The sequence below is a fragment of the Ixodes scapularis genome, unplaced genomic scaffold, assembly GCF_016920785.2.
Source record: "Ixodes scapularis isolate PalLabHiFi unplaced genomic scaffold, ASM1692078v2 PGA_scaffold3__209_contigs__length_174095766, whole genome shotgun sequence".
Lineage (NCBI taxonomy): Eukaryota > Metazoa > Arthropoda > Arachnida > Ixodida > Ixodidae > Ixodes > Ixodes scapularis.
Genome location: NW_024609868.1, coordinates 113,011,268 through 113,032,946, shown reverse-complemented (window position 1 = coordinate 113,032,946; position 21,679 = coordinate 113,011,268). Strand labels below are relative to the sequence as shown.

At 41.2% G+C, this 21,679-nt stretch overlaps 1 protein-coding gene across 1 annotated transcript in view; it reads right to left on the bottom strand.

Moving 5' to 3' along the window:
- Window positions 1-3,084: 3,084 nt before the first annotated feature.
- LOC120840847 (tachykinin-like peptides receptor 86C) overlaps window positions 3,085-21,679 on the bottom strand; it is a 39,034-nt gene continuing 20,439 nt past the window's right edge. The window contains exons 3-4 of the mRNA XM_042292848.1: window positions 3,549-3,745; window positions 3,085-3,172 (exon numbers count right to left, since the gene is read on the bottom strand). Of these exons, the coding sequence (XP_042148782.1) occupies window positions 3,085-3,172; window positions 3,549-3,745 (285 nt within the window). The remainder of the gene's footprint in view (window positions 3,173-3,548; window positions 3,746-21,679) is intronic.

Genomic DNA, 21,679 nt, shown 5'->3' with positions numbered 1-21,679 from the left:
GCAAAGACAAGATAAAAGAATACAAGCTAAAACAAGCTCTAGAAACATCTTCCTAACTCTTGCAAGGAATATTTTGCGTTTATAAACTCCCTGGATTCTATGCTATCTCAAGGTATTGTATAACGTGTCCCAATTTTTTTCTTTTTGGTTCATGCATTTTCAGTCTCAGGTAACGGGGGTAAAAATACAAAGCAAAATCCTTCGGTTAAGTGATCTTTCTTTTTTTCTAATTTACTTTTTTGAAATTATAAATATGTTTCGAAAATCATGGGTAGGAAGAATATTATTATAATTTTACGCACTGAAAGCGCTACACATGCTTGCGCCAGTCATTTATTTTCTACCCTATGAAACAAATGCACTAGCACACTTCTAGCATCGTGCAGCGCTCTAGATAAATCTGTACAAGGCTTTCACCTCATTGTTACAGCGCATTGGAATCTGACCTTGTAGACTTGTCCGGCTGTGCACGTTGTGAGTAAATGTTTAGCCTAAATTAAAACGCCTACGGTTCAATAAAATGACGTGAGAAACGCAGTTTCTTTTTTTTTTTTGCTTTAAATTTAAGTATTCCGGTGGATCAAATTTGGACGCATAGTTATTTGGTTTGCCTGCATACATAACACCATGCTGAAATGCATTGTTCTCGTTCCATGTCTCAGAAAATAAATAAATGTATACCCATCTCTTTGATTTCTCTCCAAATTCGATAGGAGGCTCTCATCGTGGCAGTAATCCCAACTAGCAAGCGCCAGCCATCCTTCTCCTCCTCCTCCCTACCCTGCTATATTTTTTTCCCCAAGAGAAACGAGGAAAATGATCCTGTTAGAGGGAGACGAACCTTCGGTTTCGCCTTTTTATTTTTACTTTAATGTTGTGCTTTCCGAATAAACCCGCTGGCATAGTAGCATTCAAGACTGATTGCACTTTCACGGTAGCGCTCAAGGCTGATTGCACAGCTTATAAGAACGCACCATATTAGTGTCACGGGTCCTTTGGCACGGATGTGGACACCTAGACAATGACTGCTTCCGTTTCGCTGTCGCAACAAAAAAAGACAGTTCGTCTGATTCCCGCTTTTCCAAACTCCACGTAGTTGCTCTTTTCCATGATGAGCATCTTCTAGAGAGAAGACCAGCGCCTCTCGAAATGAAGGGGCCCGGTTGCAACACACTAGCCAATATAGATGAAGACAGACTGAACCGCACAAATCAGCCAAACTGATTGCACGTGGTCTCGCTATTCTTCAGTGATTGCGAAAGATAGAATGAGGTACGACCCTTGCTACGAGGTTGGCACACGATTTCTTGTGAAGCAGTTCGTTATTTATGAGCGGCATCGTGCCAAAGTTGACATTCCGAGTCTCGGCTGCGAAACACGTCTTTTGTATTCCCTTCCTTACAATACTCTGACTGACTGCACCTCTCGCGTTCCTATAAACCCCTTCGTTGTCTTAGCTATGGGTAGACTGGCGTTCAGTTTTGCTTCTAGAAGCTTTCTGGTTTAGAGGACGAAGGTTTTTGTTCCTCCTACACTCTTAAAAAAACTGTAGAATGTTGCTAATTGCAGCAGATATTGCCCTTTTATAACCGTTACCACCTTTTTACTAGCTATTTACTACCTGAAACGAGCGACAGATTGTAGAAATTGGTAACTCCAGCAGGTAATACCTTTCTCTGACATTTACTATGTTTTTACTAGGCATTTATTACCTCAAACGTGAGACACGTAGTAACTGCAGCTGATACTGGCTGAAAATGTTGAGCAAGTAAGCACCACTGATGCCTGAAATACTGCACCTCGTATACTTGGTTTTCTTTCTATAAATAATGATTGGAATATTTTTGATAGCACTAAATAGTTTCAAGATTTTCAATGACACTGCCTAATTATTGTATTTTTTGTAAATAAATGAATAGCACCTAAAAAGGGGTGGCATAAATTAAATAAACGAAACATATACCCGAACAGCAATATAAAAACTTTTTTTTTGTATTATTTCTAGCATTTATGGTAACGGGCGCCAGATAGAAAAAAAATAACAACAACTTTATATAAAAAAAATCCGGCTTAGTACGTTATCTATCATAAAACACCTTTCCCTCAGTGTAGGCTCAGGAGGATGTGTACTTCGTCAATCACTTGATATGCCGAAGATTTTTTAAAGGTGTCTTATTGCCTTTTGCCCCGATAAATATAAAATGCACGCAGACAGAGATTGCTGGCGGTCCCGGATCAACATCAACACACACCAACGCGCTTGCCATGAAATAATCTTATAGGAAGCTCTTTCTATTCACTATGATATGACAAACGACCTAGCTACTCAGAGGGCGGAAGAGTAACAAGGACCGTGTACGCGGCTTTCGACTTACTTAGTGCAGGCTGCTCGACTTTTTAAATGATTAGGATATATCGTTGACAGTGGCTGGGGGCACAACCATATCAAACCCATTTCGTTTCACACAGGTTGCCACAATTCCCGCCACAGCACTGTTCGAGCTCGAAGGGACACTGGGGTCGCGCGTGCTTGTCACGTAATGGATTTCATTCCCAAAACTATAAGTTCTGAGAAGTTACCGGAATGTGCCAGGTTTGGCTAGTACTCTTGATATAAATCAACGCGCTTTTTGACAAAGAAATCAGCTTCTGCGCAGACTGGGTGCGGACACTGCGTGTGGGGAAAGACTAAAGTTGCGCGAGCGTAAGCGCCTGCGCATGCGCAATGCCTACAGCATGTCGACCGCAGTGTTGTCGGTGTATGCGGAGCGCAAGTTCCTTTGCCTCCTTTGCAGGGGTTGTGGTGTCGTCGAAACGCCGCGATCTGATTGGCTCTGAATGAAGGATAGCGGGTAGACCTCAAGGCACCTTGCTGTGAGCCTCGAGGTCTTCCGACTATCCTTCATTCAGAGCCAATCGGAACTCGGCGTTCTAACGTCACCACAAGACAATACCTGCAAAAGAAGCAAACTAGCGCTTAGGATTGCCGGGGTGACAATACTTCTCTACAATGCCCCCCCCCCCCCCCCCAGAAAAAAAGAAAAAAAAAAAAAAGAAAAGTAAACACAAGTGTTACGTCAGCATTCAGTTGATTTTTGCTTGATATTTGTCTGTGTAGGCGTGGAGAGCTGTATTATAAGTGGCGACGTGCTGCAGCGAGGGTATGTACAAACTAAAAAAATAAAATACAAAATTGCCCCAAAAGAAACAAGGGTTATTTAATTTGTAGCTAAAGTCTCGTTCACCCCGGTGCCTACACCAAAATAACATTTCCTTAGAGGTTCCTCTGCAAAGATTAGGAACCTGGAGCGGTGTATAGGTAGGCTAGGCACTATGCATTTCTTTTACTGTCTGGCCCTATGCATAAGTAATATCTGCTTTTGTAGGTGAGCGCAATTTGTATCTAATATTTAACTGGATAAGCTTCATTCTATTCTTTTGTATTATATCCATAGTAGCGTTCTTTGCCCGGCCAGTGTATAATAGAGCGTCTGGCCGCTTTAATGAGAAGTCCTACCCTTCGCCACTGCGACTATAATGGTGCCCACCTCTTGTTCATGAAGTAGTAGACGATGGGGTTGTACATCGCGTGCGACATGGCCAGCCAGTACATGGCCAAGTACACATGCTGGATGTAGTCTACGTAGGCCACCTTGGGGTGATGAAAAACGTAGATGAAGTAGATGTGGTAAGGGAGCCACGAGACCGTGAAGAGGACAACCACCGTGAACAGCATCTTCACCACCTACGAGAGAGACAGGGGATATTTTGCGTCAGCTTAACTCTGAAATTGGGATGGTCAATTTGTTAGGTTTATTTATTTATTTATTTATTTAAGTACCCTCAAGGCCCTGGGGCATTACAGAGGGGAGTGGTACAAGACAAATTTGGAACACAAACAATATACAAACACAAAAAGCCAAGCACGAAATATGTAAAAAACAAAAAGTGCAAACAAATTAAGAAATGCATAAAACAAGGTAAACAAACAAAGAGAAATATTAACATAGGTAAGTAGTCAACGCACTTTTAAACAAGTCAAAGGATGGTATGTTTACTAATTGCGCGGGAAGGCGATTCCACTCTGAAGATGTCCTGGGAATAAAAGAGTTATAATAGGCTGAGGTAATGCAATGAGGAATTCCGACTTTAAATTGATGATCTACGCGCGGCGAGAGAGGTTCTTAGTTTACTTTTACAAATAATGAGCAATGAAGGAGCAATAGCGTATTCACTAGGTTTCCGCAACTGTAAGTATCATACCTACCATTGATTCTTTTTTTAACAATTTGGATTTTTTGTTTTAGTTCAAAAATGCTACTTAAAAAATCATCACTCAATTAGTATCGACCTTTCTGCTGGAGGCAAACGTATTAGAAAATCACACCGCCCTCCAAAACGTCGTTCTTGTTTTCGGTGTTTCTAAAACGGCGTTTTATTCGTTCCTATAGTACACGGTAGTAAGTGTTTAAAAGAAATGTATTGTCTGGTTAGCACAGGTCACGTTCGCTATGTGGACAAAGGTTTTGTGGACGAATCGACTAAACACGTGCATTTTTATCCGATTTCTATGGTGAACTTACACTATGAACGTTATTTGGAAAACGAAGGTGTCCACGTTAGCGGGACATCACGGTAGTGCGTAGCATACACTTTTTTTTTCAAGAGTGTAAATTTGCTGTAGGTATAACACAAAACGAGCAGCAACTTGCCACGCAGGGGAGGCCCGCATATCTCTCGGTTTTTATCTCTCTTCTCTACATAAAATAATAATACAAAAAAAAAGGGATTAAAGGCGCCGCTTTGTGCAAAATGTGTCGATTGCACACTCGCTGATTTTTATTTGAAGTTCGAGCGAAGTGGACATTACAAGCGCGAAGATGTTGTTTTGAACAGCGCCGCATTGAACTAATCTGTTTGCACCGGGCTCGCAAATGTGGCATTGGCTTTGCTCTTACTTCAGATGAAACAGGGTATAGCCCGGGACTTCGAGATGTGGAGTCAAGTGCTCACTTGAGCTCTCAGCTGCCGGAAAATGTTTTTAGAGGATATCACTCAACTCAGCCGTCTGTCGAATGACTGTTCCTGAAGAACTACAGCAGAAAAAAAAAGTTTACATAGAAAGCAATTATTTCCTACGACCTCAATCTATTCCAGAAGACATACGTAAAAAAAAAACGTTCCAGGTCATTAGGGAATTTGATTTTATAATATGTAATGCAGGAAAGAACAGAATAATGGCATTCCCCCTTAGTTAAAATTAATAAATAAATGTCTCACATGACTCACAGCAACACGATGAAACTTTTATATAAAGAACTGTTCCTTATACTAATTGATAAAACTTTTTGGAGTTTTAAATAGGGTGCGTGTTTTTTTTTAATTAGAAGGAAATACCGCCCACGTGAATATTTACACTAAATTCACGGTCGTTTCTAGCGGAATGTATTGTTGCGGTTGGCTTAAAATTGTTTCATGTGCAAAAAAAAAAAACTCTTATTTTTGTTTTTGTTTTCATAAAAGAATTTTTTTGAGCACCATAACAAAACGTTGCTCGAATACGTTTCTAAAAAAAAATTTGTTGTTTATGCGAACATTGTAAATTGTCTTGAACCTCGCACTACCGTATAATTTTCAACGTACATTTACAGTATGCACACTCTGGATGTTTCATGCAGTTATTCCCAAAGCCCAATTAAACTAATTTTCCGCATCGGAAACTCTTCTTTTGTGCAATTCGAGTCGTACTATAGAATGAACTTGATTTGTACTAATTAGGAAACTTAGAGAAAAGAGTGATTGCAAACTTGGGAAAGGTTGTTTTTTTTTTTTTTTTGTTACTAAATTATTGGAGGGCACCGAATGGCTGGAATTTAGAGGACGACAAATTAAGACAGAACGGAGTGTTCTAGTGATTACGCGGGGGGTCATTCTACTTTAAATACGAACGGGAGGATACCGAACGGTAATTACGGCGGTGCGGATCAATATTAAATATATAAGTACATTACGATTATTTTTTTAAATTTCATTTATTACATACTGCAGGCCTCTTGATCGGACCATGCAGGTGTAGGGTACAGTACACCCTCAAACAATTATTACAACGGCTCTCACAATTATTATTAATTAAAACTTTCATAACTAATAATCAACGGCAAATAAAAAAAACGTTTGTACGACATATGTTCAAAGAGGTTAACAACACTAGAGCTCAATGGCAATACATAAAAAGGATGATCATCTGGTGCTTTACTAAAATTCGGGGCTGTGTATATATTGTAAGGGAGGGCGTTTCAATCTGATATGGTGCGTAAAAATATGAAGACATAAAAATGTTGCTTCCAGCAAATATCGGTTAAAAAGGAAACTGATGGTGGTTCCTAGTGGCTCTGGAAGATAATGAGGTTCAATACGAATTGGAGTCGACGTACGGATTGTCGTAATAAAAAAGGTACAAGAACTTCAGTCTTGCAATTTTCCTACGCTGTTCTACGGACATGATATTGTTTGCCGCTATTAAGGAGGATGGGGTGACAAGCCTCTTGTACTCTCTATTAATAAAACAAACTGCTTTCCTTCGGAACATCTCAAGTTTTGATGCCTCTTTTTCGGCGTTCGGATCTCAGATTATATATAACATATTCTATTTTTGACCTTAAGCAGGAGTTGTACGGATAGAGATTAAGGGAGCTTGGAACATTTTTTAACTTGCGTCGTAGAAAACCTTATTTTCGAAAAGCTGAGGAACTGATATTTTGAATATGTTTGGACCATCGTAGATCGCATGTTAAGGTTTCTCAAATATATTTGTATTTATTGACTTCGGTTACTCTAACAATATTTACCTGATATGTGAATTCCAAAAGTTTAATTTTTCTGGTCATGCGTAAGTAAACAGTGTTCGCGGAATGCAGTTGCATTTCCCACTCATTACATCTATCGTCAACTAGAGTAAGAGAAAAATGAAGCATTTTTGGTCATTGACAGCGGATATGGTTTTAAACAAAACACAATCATCTGCAAATAAGCGGATATTAACGATCGTACTCACAGTTGACACAATATCATTTATATAGATGAGAAGGAGCAGGGGACCAAGTAGACTGCCTTGGGGAACACCAGAGGAAATATCGAGTGTACAGGAAAAATGGCCTCCAACTTCAACAAACTGGTTACGATTGTATATCTGTGATGCGAAATTAGAGCGCAGCTCTTGAGGTAACGAATTTAGAAAACAAATATCTATATGAACTATCAGAAATACTATCAGCGTGAATGCGCTTCCGCGGCGACAAGCGGATACAAGTGCGTGCTCATATTGTTTCCGAGAGTACATATATACATACTGTTGCGTACGTTATATATATATATATATATATACATATATATATATAATAATATTTATTCTTAAAGAAGGAGGGGGTACTGAGGAGGAGGAGGAGGGGAAAGCGGAGGACCCTTCCCTCTTCTTCTCCTCTACCCTCCTCCCCCTCCTCCTTCTCCCGTCCTCCTTTTCCTCCGGCTATGCCGACGGCGACGCCAACGCCGCAAAACACGGGAACGAGTGCCAAAGAGCTGCGCTCTAATATTGGCAGCGACCTTTACCTTCAAAGTCCTATAACGCATGGAATGCGTTACAGGCAATGGTTGAGGGAATCGATGTGTCACGTGACGTATATTCGTCCGCTAAATTTAGCGGGAAAACTGAATTGTTGTATAGGCCAAGTGTCGGCAGGTCACGTGACGTCGTTTCCCCCCGCTAAATGTGACGGGGAAACTGGATTGGTATCTAGGTCAAAAGAAGTAAAGTTTCCTGCTGAATTTAGCGGATAACTGAATTGATGTATAGGTTACATGACGGCAAATTCTCTCTAAATTTAGCAGAGAAACTGAATTGATATTTTGGACACAGGCGACGTGCAGTTTTCTGCTAAATTTAGCAGGGAAACTGATTTGACGTAGAGGTCATGACTCGTCAATTTCCTTAAGGTGTATAGGTCACATGACGCTAGGTGACGCCACTTTCCCAGCTGAATTTAGTGGAAAATGTACGGACAGAAGGACGGACGGACAAAATTTTGAGATTGGGGGAGTCATGTTAAAAAAGATTTCATGCTTTAAAAGGCGAATCTGGTGGGTAGTAGGAATTTTCGAAATTCCGTCGGAGGACCAGAGTTTCTCATTAGGCCCTCGTTAGTCTAAACGTTAATCAGGTTATTTGTCTTTAACCCATAGGTAAATGTTTCTCATTGCTCTATTTTACCTAGGACAGTATGACTACTAAATCTATTTGTGTTTGTAAGCTGCAACAGAACTCTGACACGTTCTGAAGGTTGCAAAATTATCTCCTTTTTTGTAATCTAAATTGATGGAGGCTGAGTGCGCCCTTGTTATTCGAGCAGTAGACCAGCTTAAATTACAATTCTTATATTTCAGAAGGCTATGACTGTACCAGCTAAGGTGGCGCTAATAATATTAATGGTAATAAATGATCCTAAAATTGTACTGACGCCACAAACGTGGCGGCGGTGATTAGATTTGTATGAAAGTGGGTAACATGTCGTTTTATTGAGAGCGAAATTCGTGTATGGTTGTAGCTGACGAAACAGACTTCAGGAACCTTTCCATGAACCAGTAGAACCGTATTTATTATGAGCACCAGTTTCGCACCAGTTGCATTAATTTATTTTGGCGTGTTTGTCTTTAGTCGAGCATTTGAAAATCGTTCTTTCTGCATGATCAAAGTGATCCGTTTCGTTTACCATTTGTCAGGTGCACTTGTGTAGTGCCCTTCAAGACTTCGCTATTTCGTCCAGTTACGGGATGACTGAGGCACTGAGTTCTTACTGAAAGAAAGTTTTCGGCGCTTAGAAGTTTGTTTTTTGCAACATTAACAAGAAAAAAATAGATTGGCGTTCTTGTTTAAGCGGTTGGAAAAGGCGTATCCTCAGTCGTGTAAGGAAAATGCTCCTCCCCGCAAAAACGAGAACCTTTTTTTACTTTTTACATATTGTGGAACCCTTTCAGTTAAATGCAGTACTGCGACAAAAGTCTAGCGCATTTTTTATTGTCTACTACATTTCGGACCTACCACAGACACCAATATTTTGTTCGAGAACACATCAAAACATTATTTAAAACAAATAAACCGATTACGAGACTGCACTTGGTGGATGTTCCGTATTGTTCCAGCTTCCCATCAAAGCTCAGCGGAAGCCCGGCGCCGAGTTCTGAGCGCGCGTAGGCTGTCAAACTTGGCCGAACCGAATAGTTCCTGCTGTGGGGAGCGGGAAGCGGGAATCTCGCAAGGCCGGGGTGTAACTCATTGACGCCAGGAAGTATGCGAAGCTCACAGCCACGCCAGCCTCGCAGTACCCTTGCCCGTGAAGTTAAACATGACGTCACGAACGCTCTGCGGGCATCTGATCTTCCGAGGTGTGTCGATGTCTCCGATGGCTGCTCTTCGAGCGTTCGCTGGTATCGGCCGTTTGGAACGGAAAATATAGCCATCCGTTCAAAGTACAAATATGCGACTGACATAGAGAATTTTGTAAATCATGCTTAACTTATTCTGAAAGTGAGAGGTACCCATCTTTCAATTTTCAGTCCAGTACCCCTTAAAAGCACGGATTTGAGAGAAGGGTATTTTCGACTCTTGTATCGTGAAATGTTTGATGCGGAAACACGTGCTCTTGGATTATTCATTGTGATGATATTAATAATAATAATAACAACAACAATAATAATAATATTAATAATAATTCTCCTACTACAACTACTACTGCAAATAATTAATAATACATTTATTGGCACATCGGGATTGTTAAAGATGGATATGTTTACGGGCACATTAAAGCCAGCGAAGGGCTTGTGGATGACACCCTAAAGAACAAAAATGTCGGTGAAAATCCTAGGCAAAAATATTACCTTTCAGATTACAAAGTAAAGACTAAAATAAAACTCTCCCGCTCCCCCGATTTCAGCACAGAGTACTAAATAATTACAGCGAAGTAAGAAAATTATCACGTGAAAAGCAAATTCAAATGCTAACACACAATGCTAAGCAAAAAAAGCAGTCTTTCACGCACGCAAAATATGAAGTAGTACAAAGCACAGATAAGAAAAAGAAAAGTACGAAAGAAGAGGCAAGATTCAGAATCTGAGGTAGTTTTTGCAAGTAGGACATCAGAATCATCCTACCTAAACTAAGAGCAGGCATTAAATATCATCAAGGTTAAGATACTTGAATTTATTTTTGAGAGTCTTCAGTAAAGTGATGTCATAAAAGAGTCTGGGAGTGCGTGGAATACACGTGGAACAGAAGAGTCGGGCGAGCATTTACCATACCGAGTAGGACAACATGGCACTACAATACAAGGAGGGCGACGCAATGTGCAGGACGAATGTAGGGGTGTCTTAAAATCATTGCTCCAGAAACTACGAAGTACAACTGTCAGAATAAAAAGTGAACGGAAATTCGGCAATTTAAGGCTTTCGGAAATGTCGGAAGTGCGGATAAATGTTTATTGTAAAGGAAGCTGGTGAGTATTCCCCTTAATAAAGTGCTAACTTTTGCCTGCCAGCGACCTGAACAGATACCAAACACTGTTATGCCGTAGCGAAACACACTATAGGCGAGCGCGTGGGCTATTAAAAACCGAACTCTGACGGGCATAAAAACCCATCTGTTATAGAGCATGCAGGGTGTAGTTCGTGATTTGCCGGATGAGTAGGACATGTGAGCATTTCAGGACATATCGAAATCAAAGTAAATACCTAAGTATTTTACGCAGTTAACAGACTCGATCAAGTCACAGTTACAGGAATTGCAGCTTGACGAGTGGACAAGAAACTTGACATTAGCGTGGTGCTTTCAAGGTGATCGCGGAAACAAACAAGCTTTGTTTTATAGTTGTTGATACCGAGGAGGTTGTATGCAAACCAATCCAATAGATGGGTGGCATTTGTCTGAAGGATGTTGACTGCACAAGGGAGATTATTATTTCGCGAATTAAGGAGGGTATCGCCGACGGATTGATAAATCTTGCAGTCATTGACACCATGAAGCAAATAATTGACAAAGAGTAAAGCGAAATAACAGATCCTTGAGGTACCCCACTTCTAAAGAAAGGAGAAAGCTTTATATCCGCCGACTAAGACAAACTGGGAACGATTGGTTAGAAACCTTTTGAGTCAAGAGTAGAGAGTACCCGTAGAACCTAAACGTTGTAATTTTTTTAGAAGCCATTGATGGCTTACAGTGTCGAAGGCCTTAGATACATTGAGAAGGAACGCACATGATCACATATTATTATCAAACGTAGATTAGAGATAATCAGAACAATCGTTAAATGCCGATTGGGTGCCTCTCCCAGCAATGAAACCATTTTGGATGGATGAAAAAATTGTCATGTTTATCCAAAAATCGTTCATCAACTGAAAAATGTGTTTTTCAAGCATTTCTCCTCAAATTGGTGATATCGAAAAAAAGCTATAAGTTTCAAATTTTGATCGCGTACCCTCTTTGAGTAGTGGTCGTACAATGGCAACCTTTAGACCATCAGGTAGTTTACCGCGTGTAATAAAGCTATTAAGCATAGCTAAGGTAACATTTTTTTTTTATCGAATTCTTTTGAAGATCATATGCGCGAATACAATTAGCACCAGGGAACGTGTTTGCTTTGGCTTTGAAACTAAATAGTAGAGAATAAAGCAAGGTGTCAGTTAATGTAGAAAGAAAAGCTGACGTTAAGATTCATGAACCAGAGTATATTCTTTTTCAACAGCAGCTCGAGCCACACATGTATATTTGGAATAAAAAAAATAATTCATCTGCTAATGACGAGGCAAGTGAACCAAAATTTCTCTCAAGAGTTTGGTCAATAAATTGCTTAGCACCAGTGCCTCAAAATTGGTTAATCAATGACCACGTTTTGGCCGAGCTAAGCTAGGAATCTTGAAACTATGATTCATAATATTGTCGCTTTGCTGAGCAAACGATAGCGTTAACGTTATGTCTATCCTGACAAAATTCAATTTGCCAATTTGTATTATTAGCAAATCTCCAAAATTGGCTCCAAAAACATCTTTTTCTTTGATTTTCTGAAGGATACTAAGAGTCAACCACTGGTGATTTGATCTGCGCGTTCTTTAAAATAAGAGTTCATTTTGCAGCTTCAGTGAACGTGTTAAAAGCCTGTACACATATTGTGTACAGATGAGCGTCGCCAACGACGCACCGCGTGGGCGCTCTTGTCATTTTCAAAAATTAAAAAAAGACGTCACGACAGGTATCGTTGCAGGGGAATATACCTTGCAATCCCGCAATAGCACGCGCTGCCCACACGAGCGACACCGCGCTTGACGGTCGAATGATCTGGGTATGATGCAGTATTGAAAAATATACTGCTGAAAAGTATTTACGTTAAGTTACTAAAAACTGCTTCATAAAGTAATTAGAGTGTCAATCAAAATACTATTTCTTCGAAATATCTTGAATATAGTACAAATACTAAGGAATGTAATTCACTTACTTTCAAAGTTACCTTCTCACCGCCTTACTTGCTTCGACTTTGGTGACCCTAGAATGTTTCATTTGCAAGCCACAGAATTAAACAACAAACTCGCAACTTTAAGCATTATAGCCTCAACAAAAGAAGGGGCATCACTGGCGCATGTTACAAGATATTTTTAAGACAAATGTGCAAAAAGAGGTCACCCAACCAATAGTGACATCGCTGAAAATAACATATTCTGGTGGATTACGTGCACTCTAGATGCCCCGTATTACCAAAGCGCCGCAGTCGCTATATCGGGAGTTCACTTTTGAACACAGTTTATATATACAAAAGATTGACTGAATAACAAGGCCCTATTGAAAAAAATCTGGTAGAAAATCTAACTGGTCAAGCTTGTAACTAAGCTGGTCAGACTGGTCAGTGTGGTAGTCAAACTGGCTTAACTGGAAATCAAGCTCGTTTAAGCTTGGCAAGCTAGAATTTGAGCTGGCCAGTCTGGTTTAAGTAAACACCAACACGGTCTAACTAGAATCTGTTTTAGATTCAATCTGGTGTAGCTGGGAGCCAGTCTGGTCCTAACTTGTCAAACTGGTCAAGCTGGGAGACAAGCTGGTGAAGCTGGCCGAACTCCTAATCGTGCTGGTCAAGCTGGTCTTGCCGGGTGCCCGCACGCCAAGGTCAGCTAGAGCTGGTCGAACTGGCATTGCTGGGAGTGAGCGCGCAAAGGTCGGCTTGGGCTGGGACGTGGCCACGTCCAGATCTCTGTCCTCTCGTTTTTGGTAGACGACCGGGCGCTTCAGGCGCGCTGCGAGCTGTCTTTGTGTGCGAGAAGAGAGAGAGAGAGTGGTAAGAATGGAGAATTTGACACACGTTTGGCTAGCTTGGGCAGATTTTTTGAAGGGAAGGCTGTGTGCGCGTTATCTGGAGACTACTTAAACGGTGGTGCAAGCGAAGCTGGTCTTGAGGAGACAGCGAGCGGCAGTCCGTTCAGCGCGGGAAGAAGTCGGACGCCCCGACTTTAGGCGTCGCTTCGTGTATCGAACGTGTGTGCGCTCGTGGATGACGGTGGTGCCAAGGAGTATCGCCAATGCCATCCAAGCCGCACGGATTTCCTCGCCCCTGCCGACTACGCAGAGGCCACTTCGCCCCCATCACTGGCGGGACCCAGGTCCGCTTCTCTCATTTTCTTATTGTTATTGCCTGTTTTGGCGTGTGTCTAATAATTTTCACGTTGAGAGATAACCCATCCAGTTCTAATAACATTGTTTGTTTTGCACAGAGAACTACTGTCTGTGCGTCGGTAAGTTCTGCGCCAGCGCCGAGGATGTGCGGCTTATGAGGTCATGTGAGCAGGACGCGAGTACGAAAATAATAAATTGGATGCCGAGTTGGCTTTTCTGAAGAGTTTGGCTTGTTTACCCTGTGTATCAATTTAAACAGGTTAAACTTGCGGGGACGTCCACCAGCTTAACCAGATGACCAGCATCCCAAACTAAGCATGCTGGGGCAGTAACTCAGCTTGAAGCTGGGACCCGCTTAAGCTGTTTCATTTTAAATAGGGGGTGGCTCATATATAGTAGGCATGGCACTTGGCGCGTGTTCTTCAAGTAAAGTACCCCAAACGCTTCATTCATAGTTGACTAAACTTCTAAATAAAAGACATACGGTCACAAAGAAGCAGTGCTGTCTTTCTCGCGGTAGTGGATTTCTCTATTACTTTTCCCATACTAAGCTCTGGGAGCCCGTTCAGAAAGGCGCCCAAGGACTCTTTTGCATACTGACAGCTCATCCTGCTCGTGGCTTGTTTCCTGCCTTGTTGCAATCTGTACCCTCATGAAAGAGTGCGAGTTGTCATGGTTCTTGCCTTAGCAAGATAAAACTTTAAAGAAACCACACACAAAAACGTGTTTTTTTGTGTCTAAATTATTTCCTTCTATTCGTTCTTTGTTGGCCTTTCGAGTCTGCATCTTTGGTACTGGCCTGTTTTCTGTTCAGTGCTCGGCCGTTTCCGCGTCAGGTTTGCAATCGGTTCAACTTTGCGCTGGGGTGTGCCGATTACTAAACCCCTAAAATATTTCCGCGCCAATTTTGTTTCAAAGTTTGAAAAAAAAATGCATTTGAGATATTGAGAACGAGACGCTGAGAAATACAATTAAGATAGAACAGGAAATACTTTCGATAAAATGTATTTGAAAGACACCAAATTATTACAAAAGTAATTGAAATACGGCATCATCAGTAGAGTATTTGAAATAGTCACAAGTCTGGTAAAACGCAACGACTGGTCGGAGGGTTTTCGTGTTTCCTCGGATTCAGTTACATCTTCAGGAAAAACGAACGTGAAATTGAGATTCACGGGATAGAAATACTAATAAATTCACATTTAACTCGTTTTTTTTCAAGAACCTCTACAGCTTTGGTGTAAGGGAGCTGCGCGTTTACTTTATAGGGCAGTGCGCGTGCGCTTTATATTTTCGCGCGTGGTAGTGCTTGAAAATATTTTTTTAGTGCATTCTGGACTCGATTTGCTGATGTTTTGGCGAATTCGTTTAAAATTACAAGACCCCGTTGTGTGCATTTCTGCGGAGCAATTTAAACGCCAGCACAATTCATACTTGCAATAGATGGAGGCGCTCTGTGGTATCCATGCTTGAAAACTCCTCTCGACATACTGCGGGACATCACTTTCGGATCGCTGCGCTGTTTTGCTTCTCATATAGAGGAGCTTTGAATAGATTATTGCTTCCTGTGGGCGTGCAAGCGGGATCGGTGTATATAACTTTGCTTTTGAATGACTTCCCTCTATTCTCAGATGTGAGAATCCTGCACGATGAAGGCACATAATGTTAAATAGGCCGTTGTAGTGCTTAGGATTCTACCGTTGATAACGTAATTTTCAGAGCATGCACTGCACGACCGGGTTCGTCGATTTCGTATAAAAGAGAGCAAAGCATGGCCACACGGGCTGGCCGGTGAAATTGTACAGGTCAGACGCGCCCCTTCTTTGGAAACCGCGTATACTTTGCTCTTATAAACGGAGCGTTGTCTCATCTGCAGTGTCGACAAAGGCTCTGGCACGAGCAAGTGGCTTTGAAAAGTGCCTTATATACCAAGCTGTTGTTCAAACACAAGTTTTTGGAGTCCACATACGATCCCTATATTGTAATCTTGTCCTCTGGGAACAGCGTGTATTTTAGAAGAGTTTACGAGAGATGGTGCCCGATTAAGCAGGCTCTGTGCCTGATTCTCGCACGTTCACCGCATTATCAGCGCAAACCTGCTGCTCGTTCCGTCACGTATGTGCCAACAATTGCAATATCCGAGCGTAAACAAGTGCACGGTTGAAGAGTATTGTATTATCTTCATACAGATGCCGCAGGATTATCATAGCCGTCCCTGGCATCTTTTCACAGAAGTTTCTGATAGAAAATCCCACTGTCTACAGATGCCGCCATAATCCTGCAGCATTCATTCTCAGAATTATGCAGTTTTTTATACTTAATGTGAACGTTCTGTGGCAATGCAGGCAAGGCTACAGAGCGGAGGCACGCTGCTTCACTACACGGTAAATGTAGTTCAACCAAAACAATTTGCTTAGTGTTACTTAAAGGGACACTGACACCAGGGTGTCGAACCGAAATTTTTGTCGGTTCGGTTCCGGTTCGGGTTCACGGCTTTCGGTTCGGTTCCGGTTCAGTTCCGGGGAGCCAAAAATAACGGTTCAAACCGGTTCGAACCGGGTCGAACCGGTTTGAACCGCTAAATTGAGAACATGTTTTCCGCGTTGTACTGGCAATATACACTATTTCCGTTGTGAAACGATTAACTATATAGTTTCTTCGATCGTCCGTGCAATTTACTTTTGTTCTCAGGTACCAAAATATTAAATTCAGTTATTTAATTTTGACGCAAGAGTAGAAGAAAATCTACATTAGCACACATAACGTCGTGTTCATACGACTCAATATCTATTTGTTTAAGAGTAAAATATATTTTGCCTGAATCAAAATGTTTAAGTACAAGAGTAAGGAGTTGAGCTTGTTGGTACATACCTGTAAATAGATCAGCTTCTAATTTAGAACTATACTGCATTTTCTTGTCCTTTCTTCGTGTTAAAGTAAAATTCTAAAGTTCAAGCTGATCAATTTACACGGTATAAAATGTTGTCGCGAAGTGTGGTAGGTCGTCTAAGATAGCCGTGATTGGTACAACTTTGTGTGTCAGTATTAAAAGTGAAATCGTGTCATTGAACTAAGCAATATAATTACATCACATAAAAATATGAAATGAGCATGCACCTCGTGGCCATATATCATGAAATAAGGTTTACGAAATACATTTCACAATATATATATATATATATATATATGATGACGACCCAACTGAGCTAAAAGCAATGAAATTTTCGAAATGTAACAGAGTTTTAGGATAACTCCTTTCAATCTATCTTTTATAGAAACACCGAGCGGCAATCCAAATGCCTGTTGTTCTAACCAAACATTGTTTACTCTCAGCACCGCACGCATGCGACTAATCATAGAGCAAGGAGTAATTGCAATAGTTCACTCTAATATGTACGCACCTTCGCACTCAGATCGAATCTGGCCCAAAATAGCGCTTGCCCAAGTGAACATTTTCTTATACAGAATAAGCTGGCATAGCCTGGCTGTTGAGGTTTGTTGTTGACAAGATGCCGGACAATTTAATTTGCAAATGAGCATCACCCTTGCTAATTGATGATTTTAACACGATAGCGTTAACGAGCTCATGTCGCAGAAAAACCGATGTCGGTGGCGTGACAGGAAAATCCTGATGAGCCGATAGGTTCATGACGTCAGAGCTACGTACCCTAGCGCAAGAATTTCAAACAACCCACAATGCTTACGTGAAACGTGACATCACGCGTGGAATGAGGGTGATTAAAACATAATATGTAATGCAAAATAAAGGTCACTTTATGTTTTAAATGATTTCACTTTTGACAGTAATTCCTTTGCCTTAAAGAAAAGTTTAAATATTTTAGGCAGAATTCGAACCCACAACCCTTTAGTTGCGAGTCAGACGCTTTTCACTAGACCACGCGAGGCACTCCTGCGCGGTAAATGAAATGCGATGCAAACGAGGCCCGTTGACGCGATCGCGTTCCACTTTTAAAGGCGAAGCTTAAGCGTCCTTCAAAATTCTTTTTTGTTTAGTAAAACGAAGTGGTATTTCACGTTCTACTCGACAAGGCAGCTACTTAATTGGACACTTTCTGACGGTTTGCGTGCGTAATCGTCATAGTTCCACCGCGCGCCCCTGTTTACTTTCTTTTCGTCCAGCCCACAGACACATAAAACTAATGTTCACCAAATAAAGAAGGCAATAACATACTTCTATATGTTTGAGAAGTTATATGTGTGAGGAACACATAGTTATTCAAATTAGCTTCAAAATTAGAAATGTATGTAAGGCCGCCCCATATCACTTACAACGTGCCTGTCAAGGATAAAAACGCAAGATAAGATTGGCAGAACCTCTTTCAAATAATTTGGGGGGCACTGTAATTAAATATATTTTATATTGATAAAAAAATTTTACTTTATAAAGTTCACATAACCGCTTGAGACCGACGCGGAAGGACGATACTCGAAACTACGCGAGCTGTGGAGTCTACGTAAAAATGTTTTTTTTTTTTGTTTGCTGATTGGCAGTGTGAAACATCGGGTTGCAGGGTACGCTAAAAACTGGACTCTATGCTCACATGATGAATTGGAAGTCAAATACACGAAATGTTCAAAAAGAGAGAAATCATTAATGTTATGTTTTCCAAATAATCCCTTAAAGAACGCCTTACTGCAAAAAGAGATGCGTAAAGATGCACGCAGTGATATTCATGATTTTACATAAATAGCGCGAAGGACAGACAAAGATTCTTGAAATCTTAGTATATTACATTTCATCAGCTTGCATGAGCTCGAAACTTCCGAAATACTGCCTCGGGAGGCAAATGTTATATTCGGTTTTACCTGCACTTGTTTTGGGCCCTCACTTTACAGCGCTATGCTAGAATAGTCATGCGTTCTAACATTTCTCTAGGCTGCCATATTGCATCGCGAGACTGCTATAAATACTTCACAAATTTACAATTAGGACATCTATGGCTAGTGTTGCGAACATCATATTTCACCAGAAAGCTGAACTATTTAGCATGGTATGCACGTGACGTTATCACACTCTATGCTGTTGGTCATTCTTATTCCTTCTTGCTGAGAAAGTCGAATTCGACGGTGCAAAAGGCACGCTGCAGGAGGTGCAAGCTCAGTGAAAGCAAAGTATTTGAAAGGCTAGTATTATTATTCTTAGTGCATAGTCGTAAGGAACGGCGCCAGCGTCTGGCACGACAAAAACGTGCTTTTTGGAAAGAGCGCTTTTCCAATCAAAGTAGTTTCCAGGGTCACGCTTTTTGGTATGCGCCAAAGATGCAGGGAAGAGAAACCTCTACAACACAGTATGTTTCTAAAACTCCCCCTCCCCCCCCCCCCCCGGCCCCACACACAGACGGACTTCTTTATACAGTGGTGCTGTTAAGGGCTAGTCATGCGTTGCCGCCATCTATAAATGGCGACGGCAACCAGACAGCCGGCTTGCCAGTTGTTTGGTTGCCACCGTCGCTCATAAATGGCGGCAACCCCTTCAGCCTTTCCAGTCTGGCTTGCCGACTAGCGGCCGGCCATTACTTCATTCCCACCATAGTACAGCATTTCTGGCCTTCCTTCTTCACCAGAGTGGAAAGGCTGAAAGTATTCCTGAGGAAATGCCTCCTTTGTTTGTGTCTGTTAATTCGACAATTTTATTTGACACTTGTTAACCGCAACCTTTCATTGCTTTTATTTTGCACCCCGTGAAGTTTCAAGTGGTCATGAAACGATATCGGGTTGGAATGTGCATGACGTTTCCGAGGCATACTGGTCCCCTGGTCCAAGTGTACTCGCACAGGGCGCCACTGATTCAGAAGCTTCTTTGTCGCGGTGAAATTGCGAGGATTGAACGAGACTATTTGTTTTAATCTTGCCTTCTCAAAGATTGATGTCGTAATTGTGGGATCAAAACCACCCGCCTGTCGACAGTCGAGCGCGACTCATGGATTGGGCAGGGGAACTGTGTGAGCACCGTACATCGGCTCGTAACAATCAATGCCTCGGCGGACACTTGGGTAGTGGCTCGTGTCCAACCACTGTGGTGATGAGAATAGTCGAACTCTAACAATGCCTGGAGCTCCAGCACGCGCTTTCTTCCTTTAAAACTCCAGCGCGGGGGTATGATTAAAGTTGGCGGCATAAGATAGGCACCAGGCCACGTGGCCGCTTCTGGCTCCGAATTGAGTTGATGAACGATGCTCATATTTCTCTAATTTTTTCGGCGACTACCATTGCCTAGAAAAAAGAGCAAAGCCAAGTTCAATCAGTTATTAACGTTAGGGACTGATACTGAGTAGTATTTAGTAATGTATAGAAATATGTTATAGCTCATTTAAACAAAATAAAGAGGGGTCGAAACTTGGGCAATAACTTGAGAACGACGCTCGTGTGAGACTTACAGCGACTGCCAACGTTCGACTGTTCCTCTCGCGTCACTAAAATATCTTATTTTTTTAGGTATTCCTTCCCTACACACGCGTAGTTCTATGTAAGTTCATATTAATAGGTCGCATTTAGTCATTTCAGAGACATATTTCGGATATACTTCAGCAACAACGAAAAAATGTTTCAATGCCTCAATAATGTAAAATTGGTCTTGCAACATTTTTCTTTGTACTTTCAATAAATAGTGTTAAGAAATAACCTGTGACGTTGATAGGTTGCGGAAACATTAATTAGTTTTCCCCTAATAACAGATGCAGAAAAAATGAAGGACAGAGGCAGCTGTCGATATCTCCTCAACTCGCAATTTGAACAAGCGGCCACGTGATCTGACCCCAATTATATACCGCCAGTGTTCATCACAGTCATGCCCTAGGCTGCAAGGGTTTGCAAAGCAAAAGCTTGGGCTGAGCTTCAGATTTGTTAGTGTTGGGCTATTCATTATCATATCTAATTGACATGAGCCGTTACCTGAATGTTTGGCCATGCTGATTGTCATGAACCCGAGCACTCGACTAGGGGTTATGAAAATCGCTTACGTCACGGTGTGCGGTGACTCTCGGTGCGAAATCGTGATGTCATGTTACGTCATGCTGTCAACGAGGTTAATACATCTAGTGACTTCCTCAAATTAAATCGATTTAACGCAGTGAGTTACATGACGTCACGAGGCCACGTGACATTACTTGACAACATGTATTGACACATGACGTCACGTGACAACTTGACACATGGTTAATCATAGTGCCAACAAAGGTGCCATGAAAACCCACAATTTATCATAGGTTGCAATTATGTATATGACGATTCGATCAACAGATAAAAATACAGCCGCCAATTGTTTATTCCCATATGTTCATTTTGTGATACTAGCAAAGAAGAAAAAAAATATTACCTTGAACCGTTTTGAACCGGTTACTGTTATATTTTTTTCGGTTCGGTTTCGGTTCAGTTCCAAGATGGCGGCGAAGATTTCGGTTCGGTTCAGTTCCGGGTCGGCTAAAAATAACGGTTCTGTTCCGGTTTTCGGTTCGGTTCGGTTCGGTTCCGGTTCGACACCCTGACTGACACTGCCCTAAATGTTTTTCTTAGTTATTTGCCAGTCGATTTAATAGGGTGTGAGGAGATTAATCAATATTTTGCTGCAGAGTCACGAATATAAAAAGAAAAAGTCAACTGCTCGAAATATATCTCGTTATTTGTTGAATTCATTTTTATTGGTTCTTTCATTTGCAGTGTAATAAAAAACCAATTTAAACCTTGGCTCCCTATATAAATTTGCGCTAAGTACTTCCACCATAAGACCTTGTACAACATTGCATATATTTTTTTATTCACAAATGCTACTATTTTCTATTACAAGGCGCCAAAGGAGGGTTTTTTTATACAAGAAACAAGAAGTGCAATAAAAGGTTGTTTAACGAGACGAGCTAAGCAAATTAGCAATAATTGAATGAATCAAGTGCATTTTCAAAACCTCATTCACACTTGAGAAACTAAATACACGCTATGAGAAAAGACCATGTAAGCAAACTA